The sequence below is a fragment of the Rhincodon typus genome, chromosome 12 (assembly GCF_021869965.1).
Source record: "Rhincodon typus isolate 14 chromosome 12, sRhiTyp1.1, whole genome shotgun sequence".
Lineage (NCBI taxonomy): Eukaryota > Metazoa > Chordata > Chondrichthyes > Orectolobiformes > Rhincodontidae > Rhincodon > Rhincodon typus.
In genome coordinates, this window is record NC_063343.1 from 15571025 (window position 1) to 15589532 (window position 18508).

An 18508-nucleotide genomic window follows, 5' to 3' on the forward strand; every position below is an offset into this window, starting at 1 on the left:
GTCTCCTCACTACTTTGGATCTCACCCACCTGGTAGACTAGCTTAAACCCTACGGAGTGGCTCTAGCAAATCTCCCCGCCAGGATATTGGTCACCCTCCAGTTCAGATGCAACCCGTCCCTCATGTACAGGTTACCTCTGCCCTAGAAGAGATCCCAATAATCCAAGAATCTGAATCCCTGCACCAGCTCTCAAGCCACACATTCATCTGCCAAATCCTCCTATTCCTACTCTTGCAAACACGTGGCACTGGAAGTAGTCCCGAAATTACCACTCATGAGGTCCTGTATTTAAACCTTCTGCCTAACTCCCTATAATCACTCTTCAGGATCTCACCCCTATTCCTGTGTATATCATTGGTACCAATATGTACAATGTTCTCTGGCTGCTCACCCACCCCCTTAAGAATTTCATGCAACCACTCAGAAACGTCCTTGATCCCGGTACCAGGGAGGCAACACTCTATCCTGGAGTCTCAGCCACAGAAACACCTGTCTCCTACTATTATCATTCACTTGGACTCTGCCTGACCCTGCTCTACTGCAGAGCCAGTCGTGGTGCCACAGGCCTGGCTGCTGCTGTTGTACTCCCCTGAGAGGCTAATGTCCCCCCTGCAACAATATCCAAAATGGTATACCTGGTTAGAGAGGGGAGTAACCATAGGAGACTCTTGCACCATCTGCCAACCTCTCCTGGCAGTCACTCACCTACTTGACGGAATCTGCAGTGTGACCAGTGTAACTAGTCTATCACACTCTCTGCCCGCTGCATGCTCCTCAGTGTGTCCAACTGCCTCTCCAACCAAACAATGCAGTCTATGAGGAGCTGCAGCTAGTCACATCTCCTGCAGACATTGTTGGCAGGAACACTAGACTGCTCTCTGATCTATCACTGCCCTAACTGCCGTCTCTATTCCTTTACACTAAGACAAACAACAGAATCTTACCTTACCCTTACCTCCTTGCTGATCATCGAAGCCCAACATTCACCAAAGCCCACATTTGAACCTCTGGCAGCATTTCCACTGCAAAGCAGTTCTTTTCAAAATAGCCGCTCCTTTATAGCTTGCCTCACTTTTATTTGTTCCTGGGCAGTCGCCGGTGGCTGAACCGACTCCTCCCAGAATCCTCCTCAGTCGCTTCTCAGCAGTGCCCTGTCAGATGCTCTCGTACTGTTCGCTGAGACCAGCTCTCTTGAGCTCCCCTCTTTGGTCTTTCAAAAGGTGCAATTGTACCCACCTCTACCACTTTCTATAGCAGCTTGTTCCATAGACACACCATCCTGGGTGTAAAAAGTTGCCCCTCAGGTTCTTTTCGAATCTTTCCCCTCTCACATGAAGCCTACGCCCTCTAGTTTTGGACTCTCCTAACTGAGGTAAAAGACTTTGGCTATTCATCTTATCAAGCCCTTCTTGATTTTATAAACCCCAAAAGGTTACCCCTCAGCCTCCTACACTCCAGGGAGAAAAGTCCCAGTCTATCTAGCCTCTCCTTATAACTCAAACCTTCCAGTCTTGTAACAATCCTGTTAATCTTTCTTGCACCCTTTCCAGTTTAATAACATTCTTCCTAAAGCATGGCGAACAAAATTGTACGTTGCACTTCAAATGTGGCCTTACCTATGTCTTGTACAACTGTATCATGCTGTCTCAACTCTGTTACGCAATGCTCTGGCTGGTGAAGGCAAGCATGCCAAACGCCTTCATCACCATGCTGTCTACCTGTGACATCACTTTCAAGGAGCTATGTACATGTATCGCAATGACTCTCTGTTCAGCAACACTCCTCAGGGCCCTACCATTAACTGTGTAAGTCCAGCCCTGGTTTGCCTTACGAGAATGTAACACCTTGCATTTATCTCGATTAAATTCCATCTGCCATCCTCTACCCACTGGCCCAGTTGACGAAGATCACATTGTACTCTTGGATAACGTTCTTCACTGTCTACTATATCACTAATTTTGGTGACATCTGCAAACATACAAACCATGCCTCCCATATTCTTATCCAAATCGTTTATATAAACGATAAACAGCAATGGACACAGTACCGTTCCTTGCAGCACACCATTAATCACAGGCCTCCAGTCTAAACCACAACCATCTGGAACAACCCTCTATCTCCTACCATCGAGCCAACTTTCTATCCACTTGGCAAGATCTCCTTGGATCTCGTGTGATCTAACCTTACCAACCAGTCCTACCACAGGGAACCTTGTTGAAGACCTTGCTAAAGTCCACGTAGACATTGTCGACTGTTCTGCCTTACTCGATCTTCTTAGTCACCTCTTCAAAAAATTCAACCAAATTTGAGAGACACAATTTCCCACACACACAAGAATGCTGACTATCCCTAATCAGTCCTTGTCGTTCCAAATGCATATAGATCCTATCTCTCAGAATCTCATACAGTCATAGATTTATACAGTACGGAAACAGACCTTTCGATCCAACCAGTCTATGCTGAATACAATCCTAAACTAAACTGGTTCCACCTGTCTCCTCCTGACCCATATCCCGCCAAACCTTTCCCAATCATGTACCCATCAAATGTCTTTTAAACACTGTAATTGTACTTACATCTATCACTTCCTCAGGACGTTCATTCCACAGGCGAACCACCCCATGTGTAAAAAATTTGCCTCTCATGTCTTTTTTAAATTTCTCTCATTTCACCTTAAAAATGTGCCCCCTGGTCTTCAAATCCCTCATCCTAGGGAAAAAACAACTACCATTAACTCTATTTATACTCCTCATTATTTTATAAACTTCTATCAGGCCGCTTCTCAACTTCCTACTATCCAATGAAAGAAGTCCCAGCCTATCCAGCCTTTCTTTACAACTCAAACCTTCCACACCTGGCGACATCCTGATAAATCTCGTCTAAACCCTCTCCCGCTTAATAATATTCTTCCTATAACTGGGCAACCAGAACTGGACACAATATTCCAGAAAAGGCTTCACCAACGTCCTGTACAGCCTCAACGTGATTTCCCAACTCCCATACTCAAAGGACTAAGCAATGAAGGCAAGCGTGCCAAATGCCTTTTTAATCACCCTGTCCATATGTGATGCAAACTTCAAAGAATTATGTACCCACACCCCTAGGTTCCCCTGTTCTACAACACCACTCAAGGCCCTACCATTAAGTGTGTAAGCCATACCCTTGCTTTTTGTACCAAAATAGAATAGCTCGTGTTTATCCAGATTGAACTCTGCCATTTTTCACCCATTGACCCATTTGATCATGATCCCTTTGTAATCTAAGAAAATCTTCTGCACTATCTACTATGCCATCAATTTTGGTGTCATCTGCAAACTTACTAACCATGCCTTCTATATTCTCATCCAAATCATTTACATAAATGACAAACAAAAGGGGATCCATAACGGATCCCTGCGGTACACACTGGCGACAGGCCTCCAGTCCGAAAAGCAATCCTCTACCATCAGTCTGTCTCCTGCAGTTAAGTCAATTATGTATCATGTGGAACCTTGTCAAAGGCTTTACTGAAATCCAAATAAACAACGTCTGCTGCTCTGCCCTCATCAATCTTTTTAGTAACTTCCTTAAAAAACACACAATCAAGCTTGTGAGACACAATTTTCCTCATTCTAAACCATGCTGACTATCCCTGATTAATTTCTGCCTCTCAAAATGTCCATAAATCCTATCTTTTATAATCACCTCCAATAATTTACCCACGACTGAAGTCACACTTACAGGTCTACAGTTTCCCTGGTTTCTCCTTACAACCTTTTCAATAGAATCCTTACAGTGTAGAAGCAGGCCATTCGGCCCATCAAGCCAATCCACCTAACCTGCACATCTTTGGACTGTGGGAGGAAACCGGAGCACCCGGAGGAAACCCACGCAAACTCGGTTGGAGCAAGGCACGCACCCTGCCCGAGACTGGGGCACAACTTGAAGTTGGTCCCGACCAAATCTGGGTACCTCACCCGGGCTAAGAAGCCTCCCAGGAGCAGGATGTCTCGGATTCACTCCCTTTGGAAAACAGACCACTTCCCATGTTCGTAAGTTGTTCAAACTCGGTCAGGGCAAGGCTTGCACCTGCCCAAGACCTGATCGCAGTTTGAAGTGTGCCCCGACCGAATCCGGGTACCTCACCCAGGCTAGAATGCCTCCCAGGTAGCAGGACATCTCGGATTCACTCCCTTCTTAAACAATGGTACAACATCCACCCTCCAGCCATGAGGCACCTCATCCGCAGTTATGGATGATGCAAATATTTCTGCAAGGGGAGGTCTTGCAATTTCCTGCATTATTTCCCACAATGTTCTGGGATACATTAGATCAGGTCCCGGAGATTTATCCACCTTTATATTCTCTAAGACCTCCCAAACTTCCAGAAAAGTAATGTGAACTGTTTTTAAAACATTGAAGTTTATTTCTCTGCATTCTCTAGGCTCCATTTCTTTCTCTACAGTGAAAACTGATGTGAAATATTCATTTAGTATCTCTCCCATGCCTAGGGTTCAACACAAGGAAGACCTCCTTGATCTTTTCAGAGGCCCTATCCTCTCTCTAGTTACCCTTTTGCTGTTATGTATTTGTAGAATCTCTTTGGATTATTCTTAACATTATCTGCCAATGCTCTCCAATAATCCCTATCTGCTTTCCTGATTTCTTTCCTACGAATGCCCCTACACTCTTTATATTGATTAAGACGTTCAATTGAACCAAGTTGTCTATATCTAAAATAAGATTCTCTTCTATTCATGACTATAGCCTCAGTATCTTTATTCATCTGTTGTTCGTTAATGTTACCAGCCTTACCATTCACTCTAACAGGAACATAATGCCTCTGAACTCTCGTCATCACACTCTTGAATGTTTCCTACTTGTCAGATGGCCTTTTACCTGCAAACAGTCTACTCCAATCAACTTTTGAAAGTTCTTGTCTCATACCATTAAAATTTGCCTTACTTCAATTAAAAACTTTAACCTTTACAGAAGGCTTATCCTTTTTTATAACCATTTTGAAACTAATAGAATTATAATCGCCAGACCAAAGTGTTCGCCTGCTTTTACTTCAGTCACCTACCCTGACTTATTGCCCAAAAGGTCTAGTTTTGCTCCTTCTCTTGTAGGAGCATCCACATATTGATAAAGAAAATTTTCTTGAACACATTTGACAAGTTCTTCACCATGCAAACCTTTAACACTACGGTAATCCCAGTCAATGTTTGGAAAATTAAAATCCTCCATTATTACAACCTTATTATTCTTACATAAATCCCTACATTTTTTTTCTCAATCTTCCACTGAGTACTGGGGGGCCTATAATACAACCCATCAAGGTGATCTTCCCTTTCTTATTTCTACCCATACATTTTCAGAGGACGATTTTTCAGAAATATCTTCTCTAGTTGCAGCAGTAACGTATTCCTTAATCAAAATCACCACCGCCCCCTTCCTTTCTTGCCTCCTTTCCCGATTCCCAATCTGGAATATTGAGCTGCCAGTCTTGTCCATCTCTCAGCCAAGTTTCTGTAATAGCTATGAATTCCCAATCCCAAGTTCTTAACATGCCCTGAGTACATCAGCCTTATCTGTAAGACCCCCTGCATTACTGATATTAAGCTCACCAGTCTGTAGTTCCCTGGCTTTTCTTTGCAGCCTTTCTTAAATAATGACACAACATTAGTCATCCTCCAGTCTTCAGGCACCTCACTCATGGCGGTTGATGAAATAAATATCTCTGCTCGAAGCCCCGCAATTTCTTCCTTAGCTTCCCACAATGGCTTGAGATGCACATGATCAAGTCCCAGGGATTTATCACCCTTTTTACGTTTTAAGACCTCCAGCACCTCCTCTTTTTATAGTCAGTTCATGGTTTGGGGATTCTTAAATTGCGCTGTAATCCCTATGGCACAAACAGCACTGTAGCTATGTAGCATACGTGAGATTACAACTCCTGTGTTTTAAATTTGTTTATGGGAAGCGCTCATTGCTAGCAAGGCCACATACAGGTCAGGGATATACTTCCCTAAAGGGGACTAGTGAATGAGGTGGCATTTTAATGACAATCGTCATTTGATTAGATTTTTTTAATTCCATTAAAACAACACAGAAACAGGCCGCCTGGCCCACCGTGTCTACGCCGACCAATAAACACCAAAACCTCTAATCCCATTTACCTGCACTTGGTCCAGAGCCTGCACTTTAAGTACTCATCCATATGCCTCTTATATGTTGCAAGAGTATCTGCCTCCACCACTCTCTCAGGCAGCATCTTCCATATACAACTCCCAGCCTGTAGGCGAAAAATTTACTTACTCAGATCTCCTCTAAACCATTTACTCCTCACCTTAAATTTGTACACTCTGGTCTTAGACATGGGGAAGAGATTCTCACAATCCACTCTGTCTATGCCTCATAATTTTATATATCTCAATCAGATCCCCCAATCAGCCTCCTCTGCTTCAAGGAAAATAAACCCAGCCTATCCAATCTCTTCTCATAACTCCTCTGCACCCTCTGCAGTGCAATCATGTCCTTCCAATAACACAGCGACCCCAGTTCTGTGAACTGACCAATGTTTCATACAGTTGTGACAAGACTTCCTTGCTCCAATATTCTATGTCTCACCTAATGAAGGAAAACATCCCATATGCCTTCTTCACCACCCTGGGAACTCAGTTTAAAAGCCCACCATGACAGATAGTGGAATTTAATTCAGTAAAAATCTGTAATTAACGGTCTAATGGTGACCATGGAACTATTGTTGATTAGGTTGTTGACTTGCTTGTGAAGCAAGTTTATTAAGTAACAGATACTTAACTAATCCAGCAACCATGCCAACACCCATCAGCGGAACTGCATCAGGACATTATTCGAACAGGCCACAACACACTGTAGCCATCCAGAACTGCACAAGGCAGAACAGGAGCACTTATATGGAGTTTTTAAAAGGAATGGATACCCAAAAAGCACAATCCACCGTTACCTTCGCGACAGACCACAACAAGAAGACAGAATATGGCCAGACACATTAGTCACCTTACCGTACATCAGAGATGACCACAAGACTATTCAGATCTCTAGGTATCAGGGTAGCCCAAAGGCCAACAACCACACTGCGACAGCTACTGACGAACACAAAGGATCCCATGCTCACAATCAATAAAACTAACATAATATACAAAATACCATGCAAGGACTGTGAAAAACATTACATAGCCAAACTGGAAGCAAACTGACAATAACGATACACAAACACCAACTAGCAACCAAGAGACACAACCAATTCTCACTGGTCTCAATAAATACAGACAAAGAAGGACACAACTTCTACTGGGACTACACATCCATAATAGCACAAGCCAAACAGAGACATGCCAGCGAATTCCTGGAGGCCTGGCAATCTAACTGGAACTCCATCAACAAACACACTGAACTAGACCCGATATACAAACCACTGAAAAACAGAACCCAAAGTAATGCCAACCACCCCAGTAAACCGAGGCATATAAACCACAAGCGGGACAGAACACCAACGCTTCACCGGAGGTGCACTGACGGTGTTACCTAGCAGGGTGATGAGACATTTGCAACCAAACGCACCAGCTCGATGAGCAAGTCTACAACCTTATCCACAACCCAAGCTACAAAGCTTCTCAAAAACTTTAAACTATTGTTGATTGCCAGAAAAAACAACTTACCTGGTTTACTAATGTCCTTTAGGGAAAGAAACTGCCATCATTACTTGGTCTGGTTGACATGTGACATCAATGTGGTTGACTCTTAACTGCCCTCTGGGCAAATAGGACTGGGCAATAAATGCAAACCACACCAGCATTGCCCAGATCCTGTGAATGTACACTTCTTTTGTAAACTAATGCACCGGAATTCAATCTGTGATGCAAGAACTTAATTCTGATCTGAAGTATTGACATGAGCACATTCATAGAATCACTTATAACTGAAATTACTAATCCAGAAAGATGAAGGTAACTTGCAAATGGGACATCAGACACTGTGGAGGAAAGTGTGTCCTAAGACGATAATATTTTTCTGATACTTTGACAAGTCCAGTCCACTGTCATGTTATGATGGCTGGGCACTGAGATTCACAAGATGGACACCTGAAACTCACTGTAGTATCATCTCAAGGGCAGTTGATGACTTAACAACAAGTTAGAGATGCTCACAGCACAGAAATAAATAAAACTTCAAACAACTTCTCAGCAGCAAATATTCGAACAGCAGTGTTAAGTCTTTGCTGTCTAGTACCATTACCTGATGTAAATGTATCACTGTCCCCTGACCGCCACATTTCATTGGTCGCCAAGGAGAAAATTGTCACCGGATTCTTGCCATCCACCTGTCGCATCACAGGGTCCTGCCCAACCCTGCCGAGCAGCTGGACCCGGTTCAGAGCTGGAGAGAAAGAAACATGCAGAATACCAACACTCTAAGTAATCCAGTCTGCACCAGAAACCACTTGGTAATATCTTCACAAAGCATCGGATTGCAGCTGAATAAGAATAACATTGAACAGGAGGGGAAAGAGGACATACTCAAGCAGTGTTAAATGGACCCTCACCCAAGGCATTGCGTTTTTGTTAAATTTTAATAGGGATTATAGTTGCTTGGTGCATTGTGCACGGCAAAAGCTCAATCTGAAGCGTGTTGCCAGCCAACAGTACCCATTTCTTGAGCAGCTGGAATAGTTGCTCCCTTTTGAGATTTGGTATTCTTACGATTCTGTCCTGACAGGTAGAAGATGGATAACAGGTCTCTTACTTCAATGGTAAGCACATTCTGTATTACCAAGCGGAGAGGGTGAAGCTAGAATGGGGTGGGAGAGAGAGGCAGTGTGGGGGAATGGGAGGAGGGAGAGGCTGGTGGAAGCTGGTCTGAATGCAGATTAAACATTGAGCAAAGAAAATCAGTCAGCGTACTCACATCTCTCCAATATAAGAGAAGAGGCATCAGTGACCTGATGTTGCACTTGCTGATGGATTACCTGAAGGAATATCAACATAACCATCATGTAGGGTCAAACAGTCAAGATCCAGTCCTGAACAAGCGGTCAGACCAACTAGTCTAATCCCAAACAGACCAGCCTAATCCTGAACAGGTGGAGAGACCAACCAGTCTTATCCCGAACAGGTGGTCTAACAGAGCTGTATAATATCATACACTCAGACTAACCTATCCTGACCGAGGAAAACAGACTGACCTCACCAAATGGTGGAAAAGATCATAACTTTTTACTTTTCTGTATTTTTGATAGTGCACTGAAATATGAAAATCAAGGAATGTAAAGGGATTGCTGCAGTTTTTAAAAGCAAATTACTGAAATTCATTGTTAAGTGCTGGTTACCCTGCTGCTTTGTTCAATCAGTGGGAGAGGTTGCAGATGGGCTGACACCAGGGGCTTGTATAAAATGTGATTCAGTCGGCAACAATACCTTGTTGGTTTGTGGAGTCGTGACCAGTTGTATCTGCCGACAACTTAGTGATTGGCTCCTGCAAAGCTGAACAGCTTAGCAGTGTGAATTATTTTGTAAAAGTCTTTGGACCTCCAGAAGGGGAGTTGTTGTCTGTCTCTCTGCGGTAGAAAATATCTGAAGATTGAATAAAGCCAGTTCTTTTTCCTTCATGTTTCTGTGAGCTGTTGATTTTAAACAGAAAGTCTGAGACTATATAATTTGTGAACCAGTGGCTTTCTGCCTCATGCAAGCATATGAAAGTACCTGGAAAAGAGAGACCAATGAGCAGTAAGCCTTGGCAAGCAAAAGGATCATTTCAGTGAACCCTGCAGACAGGGCCGTTGAACTGCCTTCCCAGGTTAACCCCTCCACTCATAATACCAAAGCTTTTTGGTCTGACTTTTGTGTGTGACTGGGGAGTTTTAAGAGGTTTAGAGTTTTGACTAGTAGAGTTATTGTACAATAGTTCATTGTTGTTTACCTACAGTTAGAATCTGTTTACTTTTATTTAAAGAAACTTTTGTGAAGCACAGAGACCTGGTCCATGTTTTTAGTTTGCCTGTGTTTAAATGGAGAAGTACATCAGGGAAATTTTGTATAGTTTGATGAAATTGTAACTTTTGCAACAACTCTGGAAATAATGGGACTTAATTCCCAGTGAGGAGGACCATTTCATTTTGTAATCCTACATAAAGGTTTAAAATGCCGCACTGACAGGCCGTTACCTAAACTTATAAGAATGGTTATAGTATGGAAGGAGGCTGTTCAATCCATCCATGCTGTCTGTATGCAGGAGCAACTCAGATATTCACATCCACCTGCCCTTTCCCACAGCCTTCATATTTCTCTCATTTTAGTTGCTTGGGCTAATTCCTAATCACTGCATAGGCTTCAATTGTTCCAGCAAGTTTATAATGTGGCACTTTATTGAGTCGATATACTGCATGTTCAAAGAACTGCCTTCAATAACCGTGGGGCAGCATGGTTGCTCAGTGATTAGCACTGCTGCCTCACAGCGCCAGGGACCCGGGTTCGATTCCACCCTCAGGTGATTGTCTGTGTGGAGTTTGCACATTCTCCCAGTGTCTGCGTTGGTTTCCTCCGGGTGCTCTGGTTTCCTCCCACAGTCCAAAGATGTGCAGGCTAGGTGGATTGGCCATGCTAAATTGCCCATAGTGTTCAGGGACGTGTAGATTAGGTGGGTTATAGGGGGATAGGTCTGGGCGGAATGCTCTGGTGTGGACTTGTTGGGCCGAAGGGCCTGTTTCCACACTGTAGGGGTTCTACGGAACCCTCACTGTCACCTCAGCTGATGGGCTAATCAATACAGTCTGTCCACTGTGCCGAGACGCAAACAAATGATCAGAAGGACTGGCTTTGATCCAAACTATGTGGCACAATCAAACCCAAAGAACCCAAATTCGTACTGAATAAATAATTAAACAGTGAACTCACTTTGAAGATAGATCTTCTTAACATCATCTTGTCCCTGAAGAGGTTTTAAAGAAGGCACATTGTTAAGACACACTTCTGAAGGAACACCCCCTACCATTATGTAACCCTAAGCCTTCATGATATTATACACAAACCCGTATGTATCTTAGGCCATACCAGGGAAGAGATAGAGGCAACATCAAAATGAATAAGCAAGAAGACAGCTAAATAGGCCCAAACAAACTCATCAGCATTTTGTTACATAAATTACAAACCACGAGACCAAGATAGTACAGTTACTTGGGCTGACATAGCAATAAGATCATTGTACAAGTATAACGAAATAACAGGGAAGTTGATATCCACAAGCACGTAACGGCACTCTATCTCGCATGAAAACAATGCCCCTTGTTAGCAAACAAAATAGGAACACTGACATGATTAACGAAGGAGGTAGATCTTTAACCATGTTAACCTGATAACATAATAACATTAGGCCACATCAGGATCAAGGGTCAGAAAAACAGACAGATGGGGAACAAAGATAGAGACAGACACATGACCGGCGATGACATAGTTAGAAATTACTCATGCTTTGTAAAGCCATAAAAAGTTGGGGATCGTCCGACAAGTTCAGAGCCTCCCTGACCGTCCTGTGTGACTGTGTCTTGGAGCTCTCCCTGCTGTAATCGATTGCAAGCTTTAATAAAGAAGTGCTACTGTTGAAGCAAGACTCTCGTCCTCGAGGTGTGTCTTTTAGAGTTCAAAAAGACCCCCTACAACTTCCACAGTGTAAAATGTTCAAGTAAGCTCTAATTGAACCAGGATTCATCATGAACAAAGATGATGGTTTAGTTATAATGACACATATTTTGTGATCTGTCTTTAAATGGACACAGGGAGCCTTACAATGCCCCCTTAAAGCAACATGACTTCTCTTATGGATTCAATTTCAGCCACTCAAACTATCTTAAGAATCAATCACAAAGGGTTATTAAATAATTCAAGACTTCCAGGGCTATCCACTGATCTCTCAAAAGTGTGAAACAAAAAACCTTCAGCAGTGGTTAACAGAAGACAGGAGGGACATCATGTGGAAATCCACTGCAACTAACAGGTAGGATATTTGCATTAGCTCCTGTGTTGACTTTGATTTAAAGGAAAAGGGGGTGGCAGGGTGGCTCAGTGGTTAGCACTGTTGCCTCACCCAAGTTTGATTCCAGCCTTGGGTGGCTGCTCTCTCAGTGTCTGCATGAATTCCCGCTGGATGCTCCGATTTCCTCCCACAGTCCAAAGATGTTCAGGTTAGGTGGGTTGGTAATGGTAAATTGCCCCGTAGTGTCCAGGGACGAGCAGGCTCTCCATGACAAATGTGGGATTATGGGGATAGAGTTGGAGCTGGGTATGGGTGGGATGCTCTTTGGAGTCTCGGTGCAGACTCCATGGGCTACGTAGCCACTTTCCTCACTGTAGGAATTCTATGATATATTTCAGTTCTATGAACTGACTTACCTTTATGGAGCAATAATTCAAAATTAATGTGACAATATTGTTTTATTGTGATAAAGGTGGCTGGAAAAACAGCCATTTTGAGGAGAACCAGCTGAACACTGTGCGCATATGGGACAGAGATTTTGAAACACCAACAGCTTCTCAATAGGGAGACAGACAGAGGCTTCCAGAACAAACCACTGCAGTACAACATCACTAAAAAAAAATTAAACAAAGAACTGTGCATGATGGAGATCTGCAGATCTGGCACCATCTGTGAGAAGAAAACAGAGTTAAAATCTTGAGCCGGTGAACATTTTCCAGCTCTGTTTTCTCACTATATATGCTGCCAGACCTGCTGAGATTCTCCAGCAATTTCTGTTTTTGTATCAAGAACAATAGTCTGCAGAGCTGCAAAAGTGAAACAAAGCAGCGTCCAACTTTCCTAGATTTTCTCCTCAGCCCACCTGTAGAAGCAACCTCAAACTATTCAATGACAGAAGCCATCATAGCTGGCTGAAGCTGATTTCAAGTTTTCAAACCTTTCAATCTAGAAAGTGAATCTGCAAGCAAACCAGGCCGGCAAGAATAGGAGAAACTGGTTTTACTTTTATCTTTATATTTAAGTAAATTTATTTATTTTAAATCTGCACATTTGTATTTTAGCAAATAGGTTTCTCACTTTTGGATTCAACATCTTTCAGAATAGTTGTGAAATATGCTAAACTTGTTCCTGGATTAAAACATAAAGCTGAACTGCTGATCATTTTTAAAAAGGCAGCCTACATATAAGGTTAGAGTAAGTCTCAGCTCAAACCAATCTGAGGGCACTACTCACGCCAGGCTATGACACTAACATTCTAAATGTATTACAACCTTACAACACACTGACACAATCATTCTTGGTGCTGAGGAGGTCATTAAGCCTATCACTTCCATACTAGCTCCCTGTAGAGCAACAAAACCAGAAACTGCTGGAGAAACTCAGCGAACCTGGCAGCATCTGTGGAGGGAAAGCAGAGTTAATGCTTCAGCTCCTGTAACTCTTCTTCAGAACTTGAGCAATCCCTGCACAGTGCAATCCAATTCCACTCCTCCAGTCATTCTCTGCAACTCTGTGATGTAAATTCACTGAAGACCCTATTCAAATTCCTTGTTGAATTATTAATTTTTTTTCCCCTCCACTATGCTGGCAGGCAAAAAAATTCCAGGACATTGCCACTCTCTGTAAAATAAAGCTCACTTCTTACATTGTCCCAGCATCTCTTACCAGAGACTTTGAATTCTGTACTGACAAGTTAATGTACAATCAGCTGATGCAACACTACCATTTCTTATTGTTATGTTACCTAAACCTGTCATTATCTCGTAAACTCCAAAGACTCTCCCCTCAATCTCCTTTGCTCCAAGGAGAACAGAGGGAGGTGAACAGAGCTGGTTGTACAGGGCTATGTGAGGATGGAGCTGGTTGTACAGGGGCTGTCAGGAGAATGAAGAAGGTTATTTAGGGGGAATTTTTCTTCTCACTCATGGGACTTAGGTGACACAGGCTGGATCAGCGTTTATTGCCGGTCCCTCATTGCCCTTGAGAAGTGAGTGCCTTCTTGATCTGCAGGCCATTTGATGTAGGTTGACCTACAATGCCCTTAGGGAAACAATTCCAAGATTTTGATTCAGTGACAGTGAAGGAATGGGTGATATATTTCCTGGTCAGCATTGTGAATGTCTTGGAGGGGAACTTGCAGGTGGCGGTGTTCCAATGTATTTGCTGCCCTTGCCCTTCTATATGGCAGAGGTTGTGGGTTTGGAAGGTGTTGTCTAAAGATCTTTGGTGAATGCCTGTAGTGCATCTTGTAGATAGAACACACTGCTGCTACCGCTAGATGGTGGATAGGCTTTGGGGAAACTATAATATTCACTGTGTTTTACAGTTACAGTACATCAGTCTCTCATACTATGCATCAATCACTGATGCTTACTGTGTTGCAGTGACAGAATGTCAGTCTATGACGCTCATTGAGTTAGTTACATCAGTCTCTCACACTCACTGTTAAAATGACAGTACATCACCTCCTCCAATTTAGCAACAATGCCCTCAGTTCCTTCATCTAGATAGTTAATGTAGAATGTAAATTCTTGTGGTCCCAAAATGGACCTTTGCAGAACTTCACTAGTCACCAGTTGTCATCCTGAAAAAGACCCCTTTATCCTTACTCTTCTGCCAGTCAGCCTATCCTCTATCCATGCCAGTACACTGCTCCTAACACCATGGGCACATCTCTGTTTAGCAGCCTCCTGTTAAAGGCCTATAGGAAATCCAAATAGATCATGTCCACGGCTCTCCTTTGTCTCACTTACTCATTACCACCTGGAAGAATTCTAACGATTTATTAGGCATGACCTCCCCTTGACGAAGGTGTGCTGATCCAAGTTCTCAAACATAGAATCCTTACAGTGTGGAAACAGACCATTCGGCCCAACAAGTCCACGCCGCCCCTCTGAAGAACATCCCACCTAGATCCATTCCCTTACCCCTGATTTCCCATGTCTAACCCACTTAACCTAAACATCCCTGGGTACTATGGGCAATTTAGCATGGCCAATCAACCTACCCTGCACATCTTTGGACTGTGGGAGGAAACTGGAGCACCTGGAGGAAACCCACACAGACACGGGGAGAATGTGCAAACTCTTCAACCTCATCCTTAATAATGGGCTCTAAAATCTTACCAATGACCGAGGTCAGGATAAACGGCCCGTAGTCCTGTCTTCCGTCTCCCTCACTTCTCAAACAAGGTTTTACATTAGCCATTTTCCAGAGCTCTGGGACCCTCCCTGACTCCAGTGATTCCTGAAAGATCACCACCATTGCCTCAACAATCTACTCAGATATCTCGTTCAGAACTCAGGTGTAGTCCTTCTGGTCCACGTGATTTATCCACTTTCTGACCATTCAGCTTCCCCAGCACCTACTCCTCAGTGATGGCTACTACACTCACCTCAACTCCTTGACTCTCTTGAAGTTCTGGTATGCTGATGGTGTCTTCCACTGTGAAAACTGATGCAATATACCTATTCAGTTCCACCATTTTTTTTGTTCCCCATACTACTTCTGCAGCCTCATTTTCCAGTGGTCCAATGTCCACTCTTGACACTCCCTTATCTTTTAGATATCTAAAAATAATCTTGCAATCTTCTTTTGTACTACTAGCTAGCTAATTACTCTCATATTTCATTTCTCACTTCTTATTGCTTCAAGTTATTCTCTGCTGGGTTTTAAAGGCTTCCCACTAATCTTCACAACATTGAATGCTTTTTCTTTTGCTGTTTCTGACTTCCCTCTTCAGTCATAGTTGCCTCGTCTTCTTCCCCGTAGTTTGTTTCTCCTTCCTTGGGATGGATTTCTGCTGTGCCTCCCAAATTACCCCCAGAAACCCTTAGCATTGCTGCTCCACCATCAGCTCTGCTACGCTCCCCATCTAATCAACTCTGGCCAGCTCATGCCTGATGTCCTTATTGCTACCTTTCCTCAATTGTCACAAGTTACATCTGAAGCGATGGCCTCACGGCATTATGGCTGGACTGTTAATCCAAAGATCCAGGTAATATTCTGGGGGTCCTGGGTTCGAATCCTGCCACGGCATATGGTGGAATTTGAATTCAATAAAAGTCTTGAATTAAGAGTCAAATGATGACCATTGTTCATTGTCAGAAAAACGCATCTGGTTCATTAATGTCTGTTAGGGAAGGAAACTGCAATCCTTACCTCATCTGGCAGATGTAATTCCAGACCCACAGCAATGTGATTGACTCTCAACTGCCTTCTAGGCAACTAGGGATGGGCAATAAATGCTGGCCATTAAATCCAGCAACACCGTCATCTCATGAATAATTAATAAAAAAATCCAGCTTCTCACTCTCAAACTGCAAGGTGAATTCTATGAAATTATGGTCAACTCCCTCTAGAGGTTGCTTCACCTTAAGATCACATCACCAAATCCAGAACTGCCTGTTCTGTAGCGGGCTGCCCCAAAAAATTGTCTTGTAGGCATTCCATGAAATCCTTTTCTTGAGATCTGCTATCAACCTGATTTTCGCAGACCTGCACATTGAAATCCCCCACGCTTTCTCACATGCCTTTTCTATCTCCCAGTTTATTTTCTACCCCAAATCCTGACTATTGCTAGGAGGGCTGTATATAACTCCCATCAGGGTCTTTTCTACTTTGTGATTCCTCAACTCTACCCACAAAGATTCTATGCCTTCCAACTCTACTTCACTTATTATCAATTTAACTTCATTTCTTACTAACAAGGCAACCCAACCCCTTTTGATAGGACATGTATCCTTAGATATCTAGGTCTTAGCCCTAATCCCTTTGCAGCCACGTGATACCCACAACATTGTATGCTAATATCAATCTATGCTACTAGCTCAGTTGCCTTGTTTCATACACTGCATGTATTTAAGTACAACACCCTCAACATCATGTCAATCATCATCAGTGCATTGCAATAACAGCACATCTGTCCTTTGATACTCACTGTATATCAATTACATTCACTGCACTGCAGGTACGGTACAATCTCACACTCACCACCATTGTAGCAGAGGCTGCGTAGCAGACTGACATACTGTCAGTGTAACACACAGTCATAGATATCATAGAATCCCTACAGTGTGGAAACAGACCCTTCGGCCCAACAAGTCCACACTGACTCATCCTCCTAATCTACACATCCCTGAACACTGGGGGCAATTTACCACGGCCAATCCAGCTAGTTTGCACATCTTCGGACTGTGGGAGGAAATCGGAGACCCACGCAGACATGGGGAGAACGTGCAAACTCCACACAGACAGTCGCCCGATAGTGGAATCGAACCCGGGTCCCTGGCGCTGTGAGGCAGCAGTGCCAATAACTGAGCCACCGTGCCGCCCTATGAATGTGAGAGACTGATGTATTGTACCTAACATACTGCAACTATAACCCACAGTGAACGTCACAGATTTATGTACTGTAAGTATAACACACTGTGAATGCAAGACTAATGTACTGCCACTGTAAGACACAGCGTCACAGACTGATGCATTCTAAGTGAGTGTGAGAGTGATATACTTTCACTGTAACACGTACTATGTAAAGTAGTACTGTAAGTGTGAGACATTGTCGCATATTCAATGTTAGTGACAGTACATCAGTGTCTCATACTCACTGTTGTTACAGTGAAAGTACGTCAGTGTTTACACTGGACATACGAGTACATTATCACTTTGTTGATAAGAATTGATGAATACATAATATATACCCACCTCGTGCCTCACCAGCGCCTGTACCCCGGAACCACCACCAAAAAAAGAGGGTGTTTCCGCATCCGGGTCAGATGGCGGGAAGGAATCGGAATCTGCCAGTTTGGATTGTGCGAGAGAGTGCGGGAATAGCATTCAATAATAACCCCCAGTATCACTTTGACCAGCATGAACATCAAGAGTCTCTTTACAATCAGCAAGAGACGGTGGGAGGGGGTTCGAGCTGGAGGTTCAGGAAGGAGAGAGGGAGACGGAGCTGGAGGTGCGGGGTGGGAACGGGGCTGGAGCTGGGTTATGGGGATGGTGGAGTTTATCCAGTTTGAGGGGCAGGGCTGATTGTACATGGTGGGGGTGGGGGAGGGTAAGCCGGTTTTATGCGGGATGGAGTAGTTTGCACGGGTTTTGGAGTGCTGTATGTGGGACTGAATTATTAGTAGGGAAGTAGATGTGACGGCGCTGGTTGCGCAGGGGTTGAAGATGGAACGGTGGATTTGGTTGTACGGGGGACAGTTAGGATGGAACAAAAACAAAGTTGCTGGAAAAGCTCAGCAGGTCTGGCAGTATTTGTGAAGGGAAAAACAGAGTTAACATTTCGGGTCCGGTAACCCTTCCTCGGAACTGATAGTGGCTGGGAAAACGTCAGTTTATATGCAGAAAATAGGGAAGTGGGTGGGGTAGGGTAGGGTGTAAACGATAGGATAGAACCCGAAGAGAGAGAAAGACAGTTGGACCGACGAAGGAGTTACTAACGATCAGGCTGGGAGGGTGAATAGTTGTAAATGGGGACTGTTAGTGACTAACAACAGGGGGTGTGTA

At 43.6% G+C, this 18508-nt stretch overlaps 1 protein-coding gene and 1 long non-coding RNA gene across 6 annotated transcripts in view; one reads left to right on the forward strand and one right to left on the reverse strand.

Annotated features, from left to right (window-relative positions):
* Positions 1–17999, reverse strand: part of ssbp1 (single-stranded DNA binding protein 1) — a 48873-nt gene extending 30874 nt beyond the window's left edge. Inside the window, exons 1-4 of one of the 4 annotated variants that reach the window (XM_048603654.1) lie at positions 17696–17793; positions 10915–10948; positions 8930–8990; positions 8261–8401 (exon numbers count right to left, since the gene is read on the reverse strand). In XM_048603654.1, coding sequence (XP_048459611.1) covers positions 8261–8401; positions 8930–8990; positions 10915–10941 — 229 coding nt within the window. In that variant the 5' untranslated portion in view covers positions 10942–10948; positions 17696–17793. Of the gene's footprint in view, positions 1–8260; positions 8402–8929; positions 8991–10914; positions 10949–17695 lie in introns of all 4 variants that reach the window. The other 3 variants (XM_020536068.2, XM_048603652.1, XM_048603653.1) reach the window with 3 other exon arrangements.
* LOC125484529 overlaps positions 17750–18508 on the forward strand; it is a 7414-nt gene continuing 6655 nt past the window's right edge. Inside the window, exon 1 of one of the 2 annotated variants that reach the window (XR_007263354.1) lies at positions 17750–17812. This is a non-coding gene — a long non-coding RNA (uncharacterized LOC125484529). Of the gene's footprint in view, positions 17899–18508 lie in introns of both variants that reach the window. The other variant, XR_007263353.1, reaches the window with a different exon arrangement.